The sequence below is a fragment of the Lampetra planeri genome, chromosome 54 (genome assembly GCF_965212315.1).
Source record: "Lampetra planeri chromosome 54, kcLamPlan1.2.h2, whole genome shotgun sequence".
In the NCBI taxonomy this organism is placed as follows: Eukaryota; Metazoa; Chordata; class Hyperoartia; order Petromyzontiformes; family Petromyzontidae; genus Lampetra; species Lampetra planeri.
This window is the reverse complement of record NC_136160.1, coordinates 2,048,291-2,065,395: the sequence shown is the minus strand read 5'-3', so window position 1 is coordinate 2,065,395 and position 17,105 is coordinate 2,048,291. Positions and strand designations below refer to the sequence as shown.

The 17,105-nt window shown below is 46.5% G+C and overlaps 1 protein-coding gene across 1 annotated transcript; it reads right to left on the bottom strand.

Moving 5' to 3' along the window:
* Nucleotides 1-205: 205 nt before the first annotated feature.
* LOC144735184 (leukocyte elastase inhibitor-like) lies at nt 206-16,739 on the bottom strand. Its single transcript, XM_078617640.1, has 6 exons — nt 15,895-16,739; nt 6,839-6,976; nt 5,435-5,552; nt 4,208-4,350; nt 2,944-3,111; nt 206-1,786 (listed from the first exon to the last, which is right to left on the bottom strand). The coding sequence occupies exons 1-6, from the start codon at nt 16,564-16,566 to the stop codon at nt 1,382-1,384; spliced, it is 1,644 nt and encodes a 547-aa protein (XP_078473766.1). The 5' UTR covers nt 16,567-16,739; the 3' UTR covers nt 206-1,381.
* Between the last annotated feature and the right edge of the window lie 366 nt (nt 16,740-17,105).

Genomic DNA, 17,105 nt, shown 5'->3' with positions numbered 1-17,105 from the left:
GTGGGAACCGAATTTTACCGAGATATGGTGAAACTATGCTGGTGTTCTCAGACAGTACAGTTCACGGTTTTGATATACCTAAGCTGGTCGAGAAATCTGTGCCGAGTTTAGTCTTTGTAAAATGTGTCCACTGTGCTTATAATCTTCAACCCAACATTTTTTTCCCCCATTGACATTTCATCATTGACAATTAGAACACTTCGGGCAAATTTCTGAATATTTTATTTTCATAATGAAACCAGACAGCGTGATATATATATTTGTTTAAAGCTTCAAAACGATCAACACCTATCATTACAGCGCAATGCATTTGCCAGTGAATTCACAATGCAGAGAGGCCTTTCCTTCTGCTCACGACGTTTTAATGCAGCAAACAATTACAAATAAATTGTGTAGGACACTGCCGTCGGATTTTTTCGTGGAAGCTGCGTAGCTCCCCGATGCGTTCTCGCGTCGTGTTGCGCGTGTGTTCGGGCACGACGGCCGACGTTTCACTCCACCAAGCAAAACCCGAAAACAAATCGGAGAGCTACATTAATTACACAGATTCGTTTTTTTTTTAAGGCGCAAAAAAAAAACAGGAAATTATTAAGGCAGTCGGCTTTGAAATGCACGAGCGGATTTATTTTCCCGTCCTTTTGAAAAGGCACGTAAAAAAAGCACAGGTTGCATCGATTCACCACCAACAAGTGATTATTGCGCTCACAACGCTTTGAAATTATGCGTCTGCAATTCGTTCGCGTTAAAAGTATGGGCACTCCCACCTCTTCGAAGGCGTCTGGGGCAGCGAGGAATAGTCGGCAATACATCCTCTAAAGGGGTTTCTTTATAGCTCCCTCTGATGTAGAGGTCCTTTTTTACCGCATTGCCACGAATAAGCAATCGCAACAAGCGGGGCTGCACCTTCACCATTTCCTGCCATGCTGTTCACATTTAGGAGTTATGGAGAGATGGAAACCCTAGTCACAAGATCAAACATTCAAACCAGATGGTCAATGAGCCAGAGAGATTTGAATATTGCATCAACTTGCACACCCCCAAAATTATGACGACTGCCAAATGGCTGGGGGGAGAGTGAAGTGTCACATTGCTGATCCCGATGTAGTCCGGGATGTTTCCCAATTGCATAGACCACCTGATGCCACGTGACAACTTTTGATGAGCAAAGAAGTTACCTAAATTGTGATGCAACTTCCTCCAGCGTCATAATTTTTCTGATCAATTCAAAACACCCATCAATTGGATCATTCAGCATTTACTTTCTGGGCCCGATTTGCAGATTTCTCCAGGGGGGTGGGGGGGGAGGGCGGGGGAGGGCAGAGGGTATAAATCCAAAAACCAGGAACTCATCCCCCACCGCGCGTCAACGACGATCGCAATTTCACGGGGACGCAAAGCGGCCCAGGAAGAGCACGCTGCCGCTGCTGTTCTCGCGGATGAAGAAAATGAACGGGTGATCCGCGCGGACGACAGGGCCCATCCTGGCGCAGCGCATCATCATGATCGCCGCGGTGGCCGCCGCGGCCTCCGTGCCCTCCTCGTTGACCTCGACGAAGGCCTTGTGGGCCACGTGCGACACGTAGAGGTCCCGCGTCCCGTCGATGCCCGAGAAGTCGGCCTTCCCCTGTGTGAAGATCGAGGACATGCCCAGGCGCTGCAGGTGGTCGTTGAGCGTGTAGGAATTCTCGAGGCGGAAGCGCGGCAGGTGCAGCTCCACCTCCTCCTTGCTCATGTTCTCGGGCGAGGTCCACTCCTTCAGGGATTTGAGGGTCAGCGCCGACTCCAGCTGGAGAGACACCACGACAGCAGCAGCAGCAGCGACAGTGTGATTACAACGTCGCCAAAATCGCCGTCATGTACACGTCACCACATATTCTCCTTTCTTTAGGACAGTTTTTCTTTTTTGGCGTCATCTGGTCGAACACCATATGAGACTAGGCTCCAAAGAAAGCTGTCTCTGGTGTGGACCAATCAGTTTCAAAGACAATGCATAAATTATCAGAGTATTGTTTTTTGTTTGCATTTGACTGCAAGTATCGTGGTTAATGTAAACATGATTCCTTGCAAAAGGTGTCAGTTTTGTTGCCAGAAAAAAAGGGGAAAAACCCCTATTAGTATAGTTTTTTTAATGTTTAGCGGTCCTTCCCCCGCACCTCCGATTGGCACTTTTGGCTATGTACAGTGCGAAAGTAGTTCAGCATACATACATACCATCATTATCATCAGCATCAACACTGTCCAGGTCGTTAAAATCATGGTCATCACCACCACTGTCATCATTAGTGTAATCACTATCATCAGTACCCGTTATCAATACCATCTACGTCCTCATTGGAGCTCACTAGAGCTCCCTCCAGCGGTTGCACAGTAAAGTAATTGTATTTTTTCATTTGCTATACAACAAGATAATACGACAAATCGCGAACCTTAAACACCCAGTCGTTCATAAAATTGTAGGTGGTATAGTACTATAGTAATAGTGCAAGTGCAGAATCACTGAACCGGAATTGTTAGCTTGAAAGCATTTAGCGCGGGGCCCTGGTAAGTGCGGGGCGCGTAGCTACTACACATGTAGCTACTACACATGTAGCTACTACACATGTAGCTACTACACATGTAGCTACTACACATGTAGCTACTACACATGTAGCTACTACACATGTAGCTACTACACATGTAGCTACTACACATGTAGCTACTACACATGTAGCTACTACACATGTAGCTACTACACATGTAGCTACTACACATGTAGCTACTACACATGTAGCTACTTTTGCTACGAGGATAATTCGGCCACGGCTGCACCTTACCAGTCACTATATACAAGCGTTTTTTTTTCATTCAGAACACCAAAACAGGAATATTCTGAACGTGCCTCGTAGCTCCGCGAGGTGGCTTGTGTTTTTTTTACCCCCATGAACAACGCCACATCTCCAGTACCTTCTCAAGTCCAGTTGTCTCGTCCTCGATAGCCAGAGGCACCAGCAGCAGCATGCTCAGTTTGTTTCCCTCGTAGGGCAACTCGACGATGTTGACGCTCAACTCGTCCACGTGAGAAAAGTTATACTTGGCCTTTTTGTACATCATCTTCACCGGCTTTTTCTCATTCTAAAAAGAAAAGGTTGGGGAAAAAAAACAATTGCCGTAATAATGCACGTGAATCGTGTATCATCGTCTTCTTTGTTGGCATTGTAAATTCATACCAGAGCTGGACCGGTGGACAATTAAGTTCGTTAAAATTGTAATCAACTCCTGTTCTTCGTGGTCGTTTACTCAGAGTACCTTTGAAATTGGTGGCCACCTCGACATCCTTCCTCGCGAATGCAGGAAACCTCCCCCCCACCCCCCAACAACAAGCCACGCCCGACGATTATGTCATCAAAGGCCGCCCTCCACCTCCCGTCCAGTGGCACACGTGGGAAAACAGAGGCGAGACATTCGTCTTCACATTGTTCTCTCGTTATCCCATTAGTTAAGAAGTAGAAATGACAAATCGGCAGAGTAATTGTTTAAATGGCTTAAATACGTGTAACCCAGCCGTAATTAATATACACAGAGGATGACAACAAGCTCCCTATTTAATGTTAAAACTTGTTTGGCAGGTGGCCAGGTAGCTCAAGAGTGGTAAAGGGTGCAGAACCAGCATCGCCGGGAACCTGGCGGAATAAAGAGGTTCTCTTATTCGCTTGCAGTTTGGAAACCTCGAAAATAAAAGTGGACTATTGGTTAAAATATTGATGTGAATTTTTTTGGGTCAGTGCAAACGGGGAGGGGGTGGGGGGGGTACTCAGTTGAAATAAAATTCAACAAGGTGGTGGGGGTGGTTACACAGTAGCCAATAAAAGTGATGAGAAGCCATGGCTGCCGCGACTGCACCTTGTTATCTTCTTGGTTCTTTCGGTAAAGTCACGTAGAAGGGAAGTAATAAAATAATAAAAATAAAACATAATAAAAGAATTCTCACGACGTTTTGGCCACAACGCAAGCAGCCGTCCTCAGGTGAAGACCAGGTCTGACGCTGTCTTCCCGACAGACCTGGTCTTCACCTGAGGACGGCTGCTTGCGTTGTGGCCGAAACGTCGTGAGAATTATTGTATTATGTTTTATTTTTATTATTTTATTACTTCCCTTCTACGTGACTTTACCGAAAGAACCAAGAAGATGAATCCCTGCAGTCACGAAAGCTTTAAATCGAAAAATGCACCTTGTTAATTTTAAACTCCGCATCCCTCGTGACTTCGGGGTCGAACTTGGCGGCCCAGCTCCCCTTGAAATAGACGGCGTTAACGAGGACGAGCCTGGTCAGGGAGGTCACCACTCCTGACGCCAGGAGGTCCTGGATCTTACCTGCGGGAAGCAGAACAATCGCGGCGCGTGTGTGCGCACGCGTGTTCGTTGCACGCGAGTTGAACTTCTTTCGCGCGGTACATCGCAAACCGTGTTAAATCGGAGGTGCGATTACAGCGTCTGCGCAAAATGATTAGTACACTGGGTATTCACATCTATGGGACTTTTTTTGCCAGAATCAAAGTATGAATTTACAGCATGGCCAAAAATAATTAGTACACTGGATATTCACATCTAAAAAAGGGACATTTTTTGCCAGCATCTAAAATAAGAACTGCTCACCCCAAGCTATAAATGACCTGATACAATAAAACCTTGGACTGCGAGTAACTTGGTCTGCGAGTGTTTTGCAAGACGAGCAAAAATGTTAAATAAATATTAATTTGATAAACGAGCAAGGTCTTGCAATACGAGTAGTACGTGTATACGCTTTGTCTGCCGAGCGTCACGTGATCACAACTGATATACGAGTGCTTTGATATACGAGTGCTTTGGATTACAAACACGTTTCCGGAACGAATTATGCTCGCAATCCAAGGTTTTACTGTACTGACATTGTCTACCTGTTCACCTTGTGGCGCCATCTCTGGTCTGACACTGGTGAGAGACAAGGCCATAAAGATGTCTGTCTCTGATGTAGGCCAATTGGTTTCAAAGACAATGCCATGTATATTATCAAAGCACGTTAGTTTGCATGTTTTGCCACAAGTACCGTGTGTGATTAATACGGACTTTATTCCTTGCAAAAGGTATCCGTTTGGTGTTTGAACAACTTAACATCTCCTGTTTTATTGCCAGAATGGGTGACATCTTTTTGGCACCAATCTCTTATGTCGTCGTCAAGCCGTTCTCAGTTGGGTCTTCCTCTCTTTCCTGCCCCTTCCATTTTTCCAAACAACAACAACACAGTTTTTACATTTTCCCGTTGTTGTTCATCCTACACGTGCTCAAATAGTGCCAAAAGTCGCTCGTGTACTGCAAAAGCTTCGCCGAACCTCAAGTCTGAAACGACGGGACGTTGCTTTACAGCGGCAATCCACCGACGAGTCAAAGCAGCCGCAAAGCCGCCCCGGTGGACTTTTACCTTCCGTTTGACCTTCGACCCACGCGTTGATCTCCTTGCGCGCCTCTTCAAACGCCTCCTTGAAGTTGACAGCCGCCAGCTCGGCTTGGTAGAACTTGGCGGAGGAGTCCAGGAAGTCCTGGCAAGCGGTTCACGCCGACGAGGCGAATCGCGTTTAAGGAATGCGAATCGCGGTCACGGCACAACGCACCGATCGCATCAAATCTCAGTCTTTCGTACGGCGGCTGACGTGTAGATTGCAGAGCAACGACTACAACTTCACATGCAGGTGGTGGGTCAAGCCACAGACGATCTCGTCAGGAGCAGCAGTGTGTATCATCGCCGTGATGCCTCCTTCGTATTTGTGAATCGGGCAGCATTGCGGCGTGATACGTCGTACGGTCTGTTCTGGACGACCGCGGTCGCCTACTACTGGAGGGTTTTTTTTTTATTTTCCATTGTGCATCGGGTATCCACGTCTGCCATCAAATCAAGAGACTTGTGTTGCCTCCGAAACGTCGTGATTTAATTGAGTTATTTATTTTTATTATTATTTTATTTCTATTATTAAAAAATGTTTTACCTACGTGATGTATTCATTAACATCATCATTTTTTTACGATTGAGAACCAAAATGGGTGCAAGGCTGCAGTAAAGGTTAAAGAACCACCAGGCTAAAAGATATGCAGATAGGCCTCCGTAATTTGTTTTCATTTTAGTTTGTAAATTCACATTATTGCGTATTACATACTGCATAGACCGTTTAAGTGATTACAGTATTGTTTCCTAACAAATGCTTTAAGGTCAAGAGGTCATCACTGCTTGTGCCGTTAAAGCCACGATACCTCATCATCGTTTCCTTCCGCTTCTCTCCTTCCACCACAACCGTGGCTGTTGCAAAGATAACGCACGACCTTCATACGACCGCTCTCATCGTATCCCACCAACCGGCTTTATATGCCTTCTCCTTGGTCACCTGACCTCAGTGTCACTCCAATGCCCGCCTCGGTTACCTGCCCTCCTCCACCGCCCCCCTCCCCCACCCCTTTAAAAACGACAGCTTCCGCGCGACATTGTCTCCCGAATGCGGGAAACACCCCCTACCCCCCTACAAAACCACGCCCAGCGTGACACGGATGACCACGCCCAAAACGTCACCAAGTCCCGCCCATCACCTCCAGGCCAGCGGCACACGATACATTTTTTTTTGCCCCAACCGTGTTTTAATTCGCGTATTCGTGGAATTTTCACCACCCACTTAGGGCTGTCAAAACGTGATGAGAGCAAAGCAGGGCTCAATGCTCCTTCGAGCAAAAAGTAAATGACACGTTTGTTGCGCACTCTTGAAGAAAAAAAAAACCCGGCCGATTGACTGAGACATGGACATGCGCAGACAAAGCAGCGTGGTTTCAATTGACCTCTCACCTGCAGAAAGTTGTACCCCTTCTCGCCGTACAGGCGGTTGGCCATGCGCAGTACGCTGCCCTGCGTGGTGGAGCTGAATGCGCCCAGCAGCGACTGGTAGCCCCCGTGTACGTCCTCCACTCCGTCAAGGTGCAGCGACTGGTCGCGTAGGGCCGGGCAAACACGCACGCACGCACACACACACAGACGGACATATTAGTACCGTTAACAATTCACACGCAAGTGATTCGCGTTCGTTTAAGCCGACGGGGTGGGTCAGTGGTAGAGCTGGCCGCACGCAATCGGGAGTTTGCGAGTTTAAATTCTGGTTGCGCGTCGACTGGGGTCATCATCTCTCCGAGGTCGATACGAGGACCACTTTTTAGTTGTCCTACGGATCGACTCGCGCTCCTGCCATAGGAATATGGAATTTCCACCGACTCACAGCTGTAAATACGAGATGAGCACTGCCACATCTGGGCAACAAAAAATCACCGACTTTATTCAATGTCATAAATGCAAATATAAACTGTTATTTTGTTGATATTTGATTGAATCGATCAGCAGGCCATGTGTGGTGTGGTTGGCTAAAAGAGTGGGTACTCCCCACCACTTCGAAGACATCTGGCCAGTGTGGAAGAGTAGGCCAAATACCCACCGGGACTTCTGCAGAATTTCTTGGAGTTGGAGGCCCTTCCGCCAGCAGTGGCAGTCGCGTGAGCAAAGGATTGGGCCTGGATTCGAGACTCTGCATAACTCCATTAATGTCCAACGAATCATGGCTTTGAATATTCCACTTGGGCAGTTCCAGTTTATTTCACGGACACAACCAAGGGTGGCACAGTCGGGTGTTTTACAATCGGGTCTAATTGCCTTTTTACATTAAACCCGATCATCTGAGATTGGGAGAAATCCGGTTTAATTGGTTCTAATTGCAGAACCGCACTTCTCAACGATGGGCTTCATCCATTCCAAGCTAAGCAACAAACTGGCGCCCACGATTGTGGAGGAGAAGCTCGTGTTCATCAAGACCAACCTGCCCGCCGCATTCTACGACTACCCCGTGCCCGACGGCCCCCCCTGAGTACGGTAATAGCAGCACCGACGAGGAAGCAGCCTAAGCCTTGGATCAGAGTTTCGTATTCATTAAACCAGGTTTTAATTCCCCGAAATCGGGTTTAATTGTATTAAAGAAAAAACCCGATGTCTGCCGCTGGAAAAATCGGGTTTTTTCCACCCATGGCCACAACGCATACACAAACCTGTTACGCAACGCCAGCATAGTGTCACATGCAGTAACCAGGTGTCTATGGTGTAACCAGGTCCCCGTTAAAAATGTCCCTCTATTGCCCAACGGCTTTTACCCGTGCCAAAATAAAACCTAACCTAACGTCGTTTTAATACACGAGCACCGATTTAATACCGTGAAAAATGTGCTCGGGGATTTGGAAACACGTACGTATGTATGTATGCACCGTACGTAGCCATGCCGCGCTAATCCGGAGGCGAGGTGCGTCACCACGTGTGCCGTGGTGACACCATGATAAATATATTTTTTGGTTGTGCGTTCAGCAGCTGTCCCTTGCCCAGCAATGAGTCAGCCAACGGAACGTTGTGGGCATACGATGAACTCAACGCCCATTTTAAGAACAGAGTTGTGAGATCCTCTTCATCCCCTATTGGACACGTGACCTCCCACTTCTTCCTGTCCTTGGCAACATGTCGAGCCTCGCCCCAAGAAATGTTAATCGCTGCCGCCAGCTCGTCCTTCACGGTAATCTCTTCGTTTCACGGAGGACTCGGGCCGTCTCGTACATGGTGCGGACTTTCCACGGCTCTGGGACCCGGTAGCCTCTCCTTCGCACTCCTGACTTCCAAACAGGAGTGGTCATACCGCCTACGACGAGCTAGAAAGCTCCCTTGCTCACACATCGCTGCCACCATCTCCTCCTCCTGAGTCCTGCGCCAGTTGGTCTGGGCTCTCCCAGGTCGCCTTCTGCCCGGTGGTGTCCATCTTAGGACGAAGCAAGCTAATTTTTGTTTTGTCTAATCCGCTTAAGCCTTTCAATCTATAAAATTCAAGCGAGATGACCAAAGAGGGATGCAGACAAGAGATATACGGTAGATGTAGTGAGATAAGAGAAGTGTAGACGAAACATGGAAACGCACTGAGACGAGAGATGTGGGCATGAGAGAGGAGAGACATTCACTGGGAGTTGTTTTTACATTAATTACCTTGTTATTTAAATTTTACGAGGCTTTGAATTTGAGCTTATGCATCGCAGCAGGCGATTAAAATTTCCTTTTTGCCACCTAAGAAAAAATTGCTTGCGACTGGTCCATGGCTTTTGTGTTATGCCAAATTGAATACTGCAGCGTCTCAATGGTTGGGATTCCGTGCAAAGCGCTGGGCGGACTCCACCTTGTTCAGAATGCAGCTGCTAGAGTGCGTACACCACGTACATCATTCCGTGAAAATATTTCACCAGTCCTCTTATCTCTTCATTGGCCAACGGTCAACTTGCAAGCATATTTTATGATACTGCTATTAACCTATAAGGCTTTAACAGAGCTCACCCCACACTAGTTGCAGGAACTAATACATTTCTATATTCCAACAAGGTGCTTAACATCTTCTGATGTCCAACTGCTCAGGACTTCCAGGTCTAAGGTGCACTCTTTTGGTGATCGGTGCTTTTGTTAGCGTGGCATCCACAAGCTATGGAACATTATTCTTTGGTTATTTTCGGTTAAGTCACGTCTAAAAATAAAATAATAAATCAAAATAAAACAACACATTACGACGTTTCGATTGCAACACAAGCAATCATCATCTAGATTTTTGTTGCTATTTCTTTTATGCCTGATGATGATTGCTTGTGTTGCAATCGAAACGTCGTAATGTGTTGTTTTATTTTGATTTATTATTTTATTTTTAGACGTGACTTAACCGAAAAGAACCAAAGAATAATTCCTGCAGTCACGAAAGCTCCCAAATTAAGATTAAGCTATGGAACACCTTGCCACTTGAAGTCATCTCTTTAAAGTGGCCTTCCCTCTTTAGTTCGATCGTTTGGGCCCCTTGTTCTGTTTTAGTTTCCTGCTTTTCATGCGTTGCGCATTGGGATCCTAGGATGGAATGGACATTATACATTTGAATTATAATTAGTTCATGCACTCCTTATTCTGTCATGAATTAGGGTTCGTGAGTTGCTCAGGTCCCTCAGCTTTTGCTTGGTTTGCTTGAGCCGAGTACTGCCACGGACCGAAGTGGAATTCACCGATCTGGAGTACCGCACTGCGTACCCTTAACAAACCCTAGCACTTTTCTTTAAATTTGTATATCATTTTTGACGCGTAAAAAAAAATGTAAACCTTTAAAATGTCAGTGAGATTCTGTTGGATATTTATTAACCACCAGGCAAACTCAAGCCTTGAGTATTCCGATGACTAAAAGACTTTGCCTATTTACACTTCATAAAACTTTATAAGGTTGACAACTGTTGTGCAACATTTGAGCAAGGTTTGCCAAGTCCTGCCTCACAAAATGCAACCACAACCAAAGTGAAATTTTACTTCACAATGGCTTTCACCGTATGTACTATACTTTATTATGCTTGTTTAAGCAAGAACGCCTTACTCTTTTTCAAGGAGGGCCCTGCTAAAATGTTGCAGTCGCATCCAATGTTGCTGCTGCATTGCCCCACCGTGCCCCCCTTGCCAACTCTGCCCATGACAAAAATATAATTTTACTGAAAACGCTTGAAGCAACAACAACAAAGCACTTTACTGAAATTATTTAAACCCAAATTATTAAACTAACGGCCCCAATGTGATGATCTCACCGACATGTGCACACCTCTTCCCAGCGCCCCTCTTCCCAGCGCCCCACAACTCTGGCTGTCGCCTGATGATGCTGGTTGTAATTACCGGCAAAACGTCACGGTACTGGAATTGTAATTGTTGTGGGTTTACTCTCAAACACACCGGTGTGCTGAAGTGCTAACGATTTTGCACGTCGTTTTGTTTACGTGAGAAACCTTACTAATTGGTTGTGTAGGCTGTTGGTGGGTTTAACGACACATTTATATTTACGCGATCCAACCATTAATAAGGCCGTCTCTGGTGTAGGCCAATAAGTTTCAAAGACAATGCATGTATATTATCAGAGCATGCTTGTTTGCATGTTCACTACAAATACTCTGTGTGGTTAATGCACACTTCATTCCTTGCAAAAGGTATCGAGAGTTTGTGTTTGAACATCTCATTGTAAACCCCACAGAGTAGGCGGGGGGCCACAAATTACGAAACCAAACCCCACCCTTCCCCACTGGCAAAGAAGATTGTGGCTAAAAGTCGCACAAAAACACCCTTTATTTGAAAAATGTAGGAATTCCCGATACATTTGGGAGTGGAATCTTGTCGCAGCATCTCGAAGGGAGTAGTCAACACCATTAAAACATACAATGTGTAAAGTCTGCATTTTTCATCCACCCATGTGATAAAAGCTCTGCTGATTTCACACAAAAAACGGTTGCTAGGGGCTGCGTATATGACGGGGTGTGTCATGAACCTCAGGAGCTGCTGCGGTGGGTGTAATGCATCGCATGCTGGACTTGCAATCCAAAGGTTGCCGGTTATATTCCACCTTTCGGCAGCACGGCGGTTGAAACAATGGCTAATTTATAAAAAAAAAACTCCACCGCCTCTGTCTACCCAGCAGTATGAATGAGTGCACCACTGTAAGTCCATCAACAGGCAGCCCTGTGCATAACTGTGTGATGCAGGTTAATCTGGTAAGCGTGGAAGAGTAGACCAAACTAAACCCTTGGAGCTCCCTTTTAGTCGAGGACCTTCCGCCAGGAGAGTCGCGAGACAAAAAAGCAATTTCAGGGCCGCAGCGACGACAGCGACACGGCACACATGACGCAGCGTTGACCTTTGACACTCCCGGGTGAAAGCGACGTCTCTGAAAGCGACAGTCGCTTTACCGCCGTGCACCCGGTGCACGTCGGGTGTTTTGTTTAATGTTTATCCGAGGCTTATGGCCCTTCAATGGTTAAGACAAACCACACGCGGTGCAATGGCCCCACGTGGCAAGTTGCAGGATGTTAAGCCCAAGGACACCTCCTCGAAGTGGCCTGGTGGCTGAGCGGTCAGGGCACTGAGCTGACCTCGTTGAGGGCGGAGGGTTCGAATCCGGGCAGACAGCTGTCGTTCAACTGGGATCTCAAGTATAAAGAGATCTTAGCCCCGTCAACACGGGCCGCTCAGAACTTGATGTTATGCTTCATTTGGCTAAATGTCAGTTCCGTGACGTAAGAATTACAGTTTTTATTAACGGGATAAACACTTTTTGCAGGACATATAAAAGCCATTTCAATCCCTTGTGTGGGTGATTTTTCCGCTGTCCCCATGACATAATGTCTAGAAGACAAATCATGTCTTCTCGACATTATAAAATCTAGATATTGTCATGGGAAGAGCAGAAACATCCCCCACACAAGGGATATAAATGTTCTTTTATATGTCCTGCAAAAAGTTAATAAAATGTTGAGCGAGGTCTGCTGCTGGCTACGAGAGGGCTTCGGCGAGGGAAAGAGAGAGTTTATGTCCGCTTGCTGTTTCTCTCCAACTGAAGGGTGGTGCAGAGCCCCAGTGGATTACTATTTGATCCACCGCGTGCGAGACGTTTGGCCTTCTCGCAGGCCACCTGCCACGCGCTTTCACGTTGCCTTCGACACGACGAGACACGACGAGACACATCACACGTCTCGCATGCGTCCCAACAGGCAGGAGCAAGGGGTGGCTTTCGGACCTTTGGGCAACGATTCCGCGTTCGTACGAGAACGGGCACGTGCATTGCCATGGCGACTGCCCTTCCCCTGTGCCTCTGCATGATCACGTGATCATGCAGAGGCACAATACTCGATCGAGCCGGTCGTTTGGCCAGAGTTGTCGATCTAGTCCCATGGGGTCAGGCAACCAAAATAACAAGAAGAGACGTTTAAAAAAACTTTTTTTCCCCAAGGTCTGCAATGCAATGGGTGTAAATACAAGAAGGGTGAGGGCCCTGAATAGATAAGTTCCACATAACAGCCCCCTGTATGAAAAAATAAGAATAGGTTTCACCCTCTCTGGCAATAAAACAGGTGTTAAGATGTTCAAACACCAATAAGAAACCGTGTGCAAAGAATAAAGTTCGCGTTAACCACACACAGTACCTATGGTGAACATGCAAACAAACATGCTCTGATAACACTGGTCAACAAAATTTTTTTTTTTCTGGCCTGGACTTTTGCAGCTGTTTTAGACTAATTTCAGGGTGCTCATTCCAAATCTGATCTTACATTTGCTCTATCACATCTCATTTTATGCTATCGGCATACCCCATTTTCATTGATTTTACCCGAAATTAACTCCGTCACTTATGATTGCAAGTTGTTGCGAGTCAGTGACTGCTTTAGTGTTAAAATATGGTGCTGTATTTTTAGAATAGTGTGTTTATAATATAATTTAATGTATATATCCACATTTATTTAATATTTTTCACACATCATACTTGTAGTGAACATGCAAACAAAGAAACATGCTCCGAGGGTGTTCGCCATTTGGCGTCCTCTGGTCTAACACCGTTTGAGACTGGGGGCTCTAAAGAAAGCTGTCTCTGGTGTGGACAAATCGGCTTCAAAGACAATGCATCAAATAAATGGACCAGATTTGAAATCGATATATCTCTGCAACCACGAACCGCCCATGAATGAGTCTCTTACCACCTGAAAGGGCGTGGCATGGAGTTTCAAATGATCACCGCCAATGCCTCTCCCAGCGCACAAACAGCCCCTAGCCTCAGTCATTCGCAAGGCGTTTTGCGTTCTGTAGTTCAGCAAGACCGAATCCGTAATTGCGGTGCAGCGTGCGTTTCAACGGCGTTTTGGAATTGATCCGCCAATGTCAAAGAGCATTCGTCGTTGATACCGACAATTTGAGGAAACAGGCCAGAGGTCGCAACCGGGTACCCGATACCCGAACCCTACCCGATACCCGGCTACCCGGCTACCCGTACCCGGTACCCGTTTGCGACCCTGGTGCGGCCGGGTACGGGTAGACCGTGAGTCACTGGTGAGTCACCGTTTGTCACTCATTTCCCAACGTCTTGTCTCTTCTCACAATTCAAGTTCCTAGAATCAACCCACCCGCGCCTGCAACATGGCTTCATCCCAGAGGTCGCAATCAGGTACCCGATACCCGTACCCTACCTGTACCCGGCCGGGTACGGGTAAGGTACGGGTACGGCCGGGTACGGGTACCCGTTTGCGACCCTGGTGCGGCCGGGTATGGGTAAGGAATCCAAACCCGTTTGCGACCTCTGAAACTGGCTGTTTATGTAAGGGGAAGAGCACAGGGCAACCACGCACCTCAGAGGAAAACGTGAGAGAAGAGAGGCGTTTGGGACGAATTCAACTATCGTCTCGATGTTGTCCGTACAGCAGGTGGAGGGCACATAGAGCATTTATAAAATGGTCAGTAAAACTTAATAACTCATTAAACCGTTTGTAACTTTTTGTGTAATTGCAACATGTTGCCATCGTGAAATATACTGCTTTGAAATTGTGTCCATCATTTTAAAACACCCTGTATACTACCAGAGCATGTGTGTTGTTAGCATGTTCACCACAAGCAATTCAGATTCCTTGAAAAATGATTCTCCACAAATCTGGCTGTCACCTGATGAAGCTGGTTGTAATTACTGGCGAAACGTCGTAACTCAGATTGTAAATGTTGTGGCTTGGCTCTCCAACACACAACCGGTGTGCTGTACTAGTATACTACACTATACACTAGTGCTGTACTAGTATACTACACTATACACTAGTGCTGTACTAGTATACTACACTATACACTACACACTAGTGCTGTACTAGTATACTACACTATACACTACTATACACTAGTGCTGTACTAGTATACTACACTATACACTACACACTAGTGCTGTACTAGTATACTACACTATACACTACTCTATACACTAGTGCTGTACTAGTATACTACACTATACACTACTCTATACACTAGTGCTGTACTAGTATACTACACTATACACTACACACTAGTGCTGTACTAGTATACTACACTATACACTACTCTATACACTAGTGCTGTACTAGTATACTACACTATACACTACACTACACACAAGTGCTGTACTAGTATACTACACTATACACTACACTACACACTAGTGCTGTACTAGTATACTACACTATACACTACACACTAGTGCTGTACTAGTATACTACACTATACACTACACTACACACTAGTGCTGTACTAGTATACTACACTATACACTACACTATACACTACACACTAGTGCTGTACTTGTATACTACACTATACACTACTATACACTACACTATACACTACACACTAGTGCTGTACTAGTATACTACACTATACACTACACACCAGTGCTGTACTAGTATACTACACTATACACTACTCTATACACTACACACTAGTGCTGTACTTGTATACTACACTATACACTACTATACACTACACTATACACTACACACTAGTGCTGTACTAGTATACTACACTATACACTACACACCAGTGCTGTACTAGTATACTACACTATACACTACTCTATACACTACACTATACACTACAGCTGTACTAGTATACTACACTATACACTACACACTAGTGCTGTACTAGTATACTACACTATACACTACACACCAGTGCTGTACTAGTATACTACACTATACACTACACACCAGTGCTGTACTAGTATACTGCACTATACACTACACACTAGTGCTGTACTAGTATACTACACTATACACTACACTACACACTAGTGCTGTACTAGTATACTACACTATACACTACACTACACACTAGTGCTGTACTAGTATACTACACTATACACTACTCTATACACTACACTATACTAATAGTGAGGTACAAATGTACAGCCGGTAGTCAGGGGGGGGTGGAGTCGGGGTCGAACCCACGACCTCCACCACCACCACCTCCTGCTGTGTGAGAGACATCTCGTCCACCTTGCTCATCTGCGCCGCTGTCTCCTCCTTGGCGCCCAGCAGCACCATGGCGAGGGCCGCCGACACGCTGGCCGGGCTGAAGAAGACGTTCCCCGCACCGCTGGCGGTGCTCAGCTCCCTGAAGAGATCCAAGGCGAACTCCGTGTTGGCTGCCGTCACTGCGTCCATTGCTGCCGGTGGTGGTGGTGGTGATGGTGTTTTGACTGCTGCTGTTGATGACACTGCTGCTGATGATGATACTGCTGCTGATGATGATGATGATACTGCTGCTGCTGATGATGATACTGCTGCTGATGATGATACTGCTGCTGATGATGATACTGCTGCTGCTGTTGATACTGCTGCTGTTGATGATGATACTGCTGCTGATGATGATACTGCTGCTGATGATGATACTGCTGCTGATGATGATACTGCTGCTGATGATGATACTGCTGCTGCTGCTGTTGATACTGCTGCTGATGATGATCTTGTAACTGCTGCGACAAATGCTGCTGCTGACGATACTTTTGCTGCTACTGAAACTGCTGCTGCTGCTACTGAGGCTGCAGAGTCTGCTGCTGCTGCTGATGATGCTGCTGCTGCTTGAGCCTGGTATTTAAAGCGCAGTGTCATCAGCAGCAGCAGCGGAACAAGCGACCGCCCGACGAACACGCCCCGCATCGTGGACATCGATCCTCGCGAACGATTCGATTCGAGAGAAATCGATTCCAGAACCACCGCACCCCACACCCGAGTTTCCGTCTGTCCGCGCGACGAGAGGGCCACGCGGTTGCCGTTGAACGTTGTTGTGGAAGGCGACGGATCGATGCGTTTGCCGTGCGATCGATAGAGAAGCGAGGCGCGTTCACGCCCCCAACGAATCGATAGTCGATTTAAATCAACGAAAGCTGCGCCGCTGAATCGAGGAATCGTTGCGCGCGCGCCCAGCAGAGGGCGGGCGAGTCGCCCCCCCCGGTTCGGACCCAGTGGTTGCAAACCGGTAACCGAATAGACACGGCGGTTAAAACCGGTTAGCGGTTTTTTTTGGAGACGCGGGGGAGGGAGTTTCCGCAACGCTGCTGGTTGATGATGTGTTGCGGTGTGGGGGTTTGTGTCATATTTAACAATATAATGATATCGTGTTTAAAAAGCCGTATCTGCATTACAATTAACGACAGATTTAAATTAGTACATATTATTTGAGATCAAGCGTGCTGTAATCGATGATA

Bases quoted from the DNA above. Each gene is read 5' to 3' on its own strand.
- LOC144735184 (XM_078617640.1), bottom strand. From the start codon at position 16,566: ATGTCCACGATGCGGGGCGTGTTCGTCGGGCGGTCGCTTGTTCCGCTG. The intron at 6,977-15,894 runs GTGGACGAGATG...CTACGCGACCAG, and splicing joins CAGCGGCGCAGATGAGCAAG to TCGCTGCACCTTGACGGAGT. The intron at 1,787-2,943 runs GTACTGGAGATG...GTGTCTCTCCAG, and splicing joins AGACAACTGGACTTGAGAAG to CTGGAGTCGGCGCTGACCCT.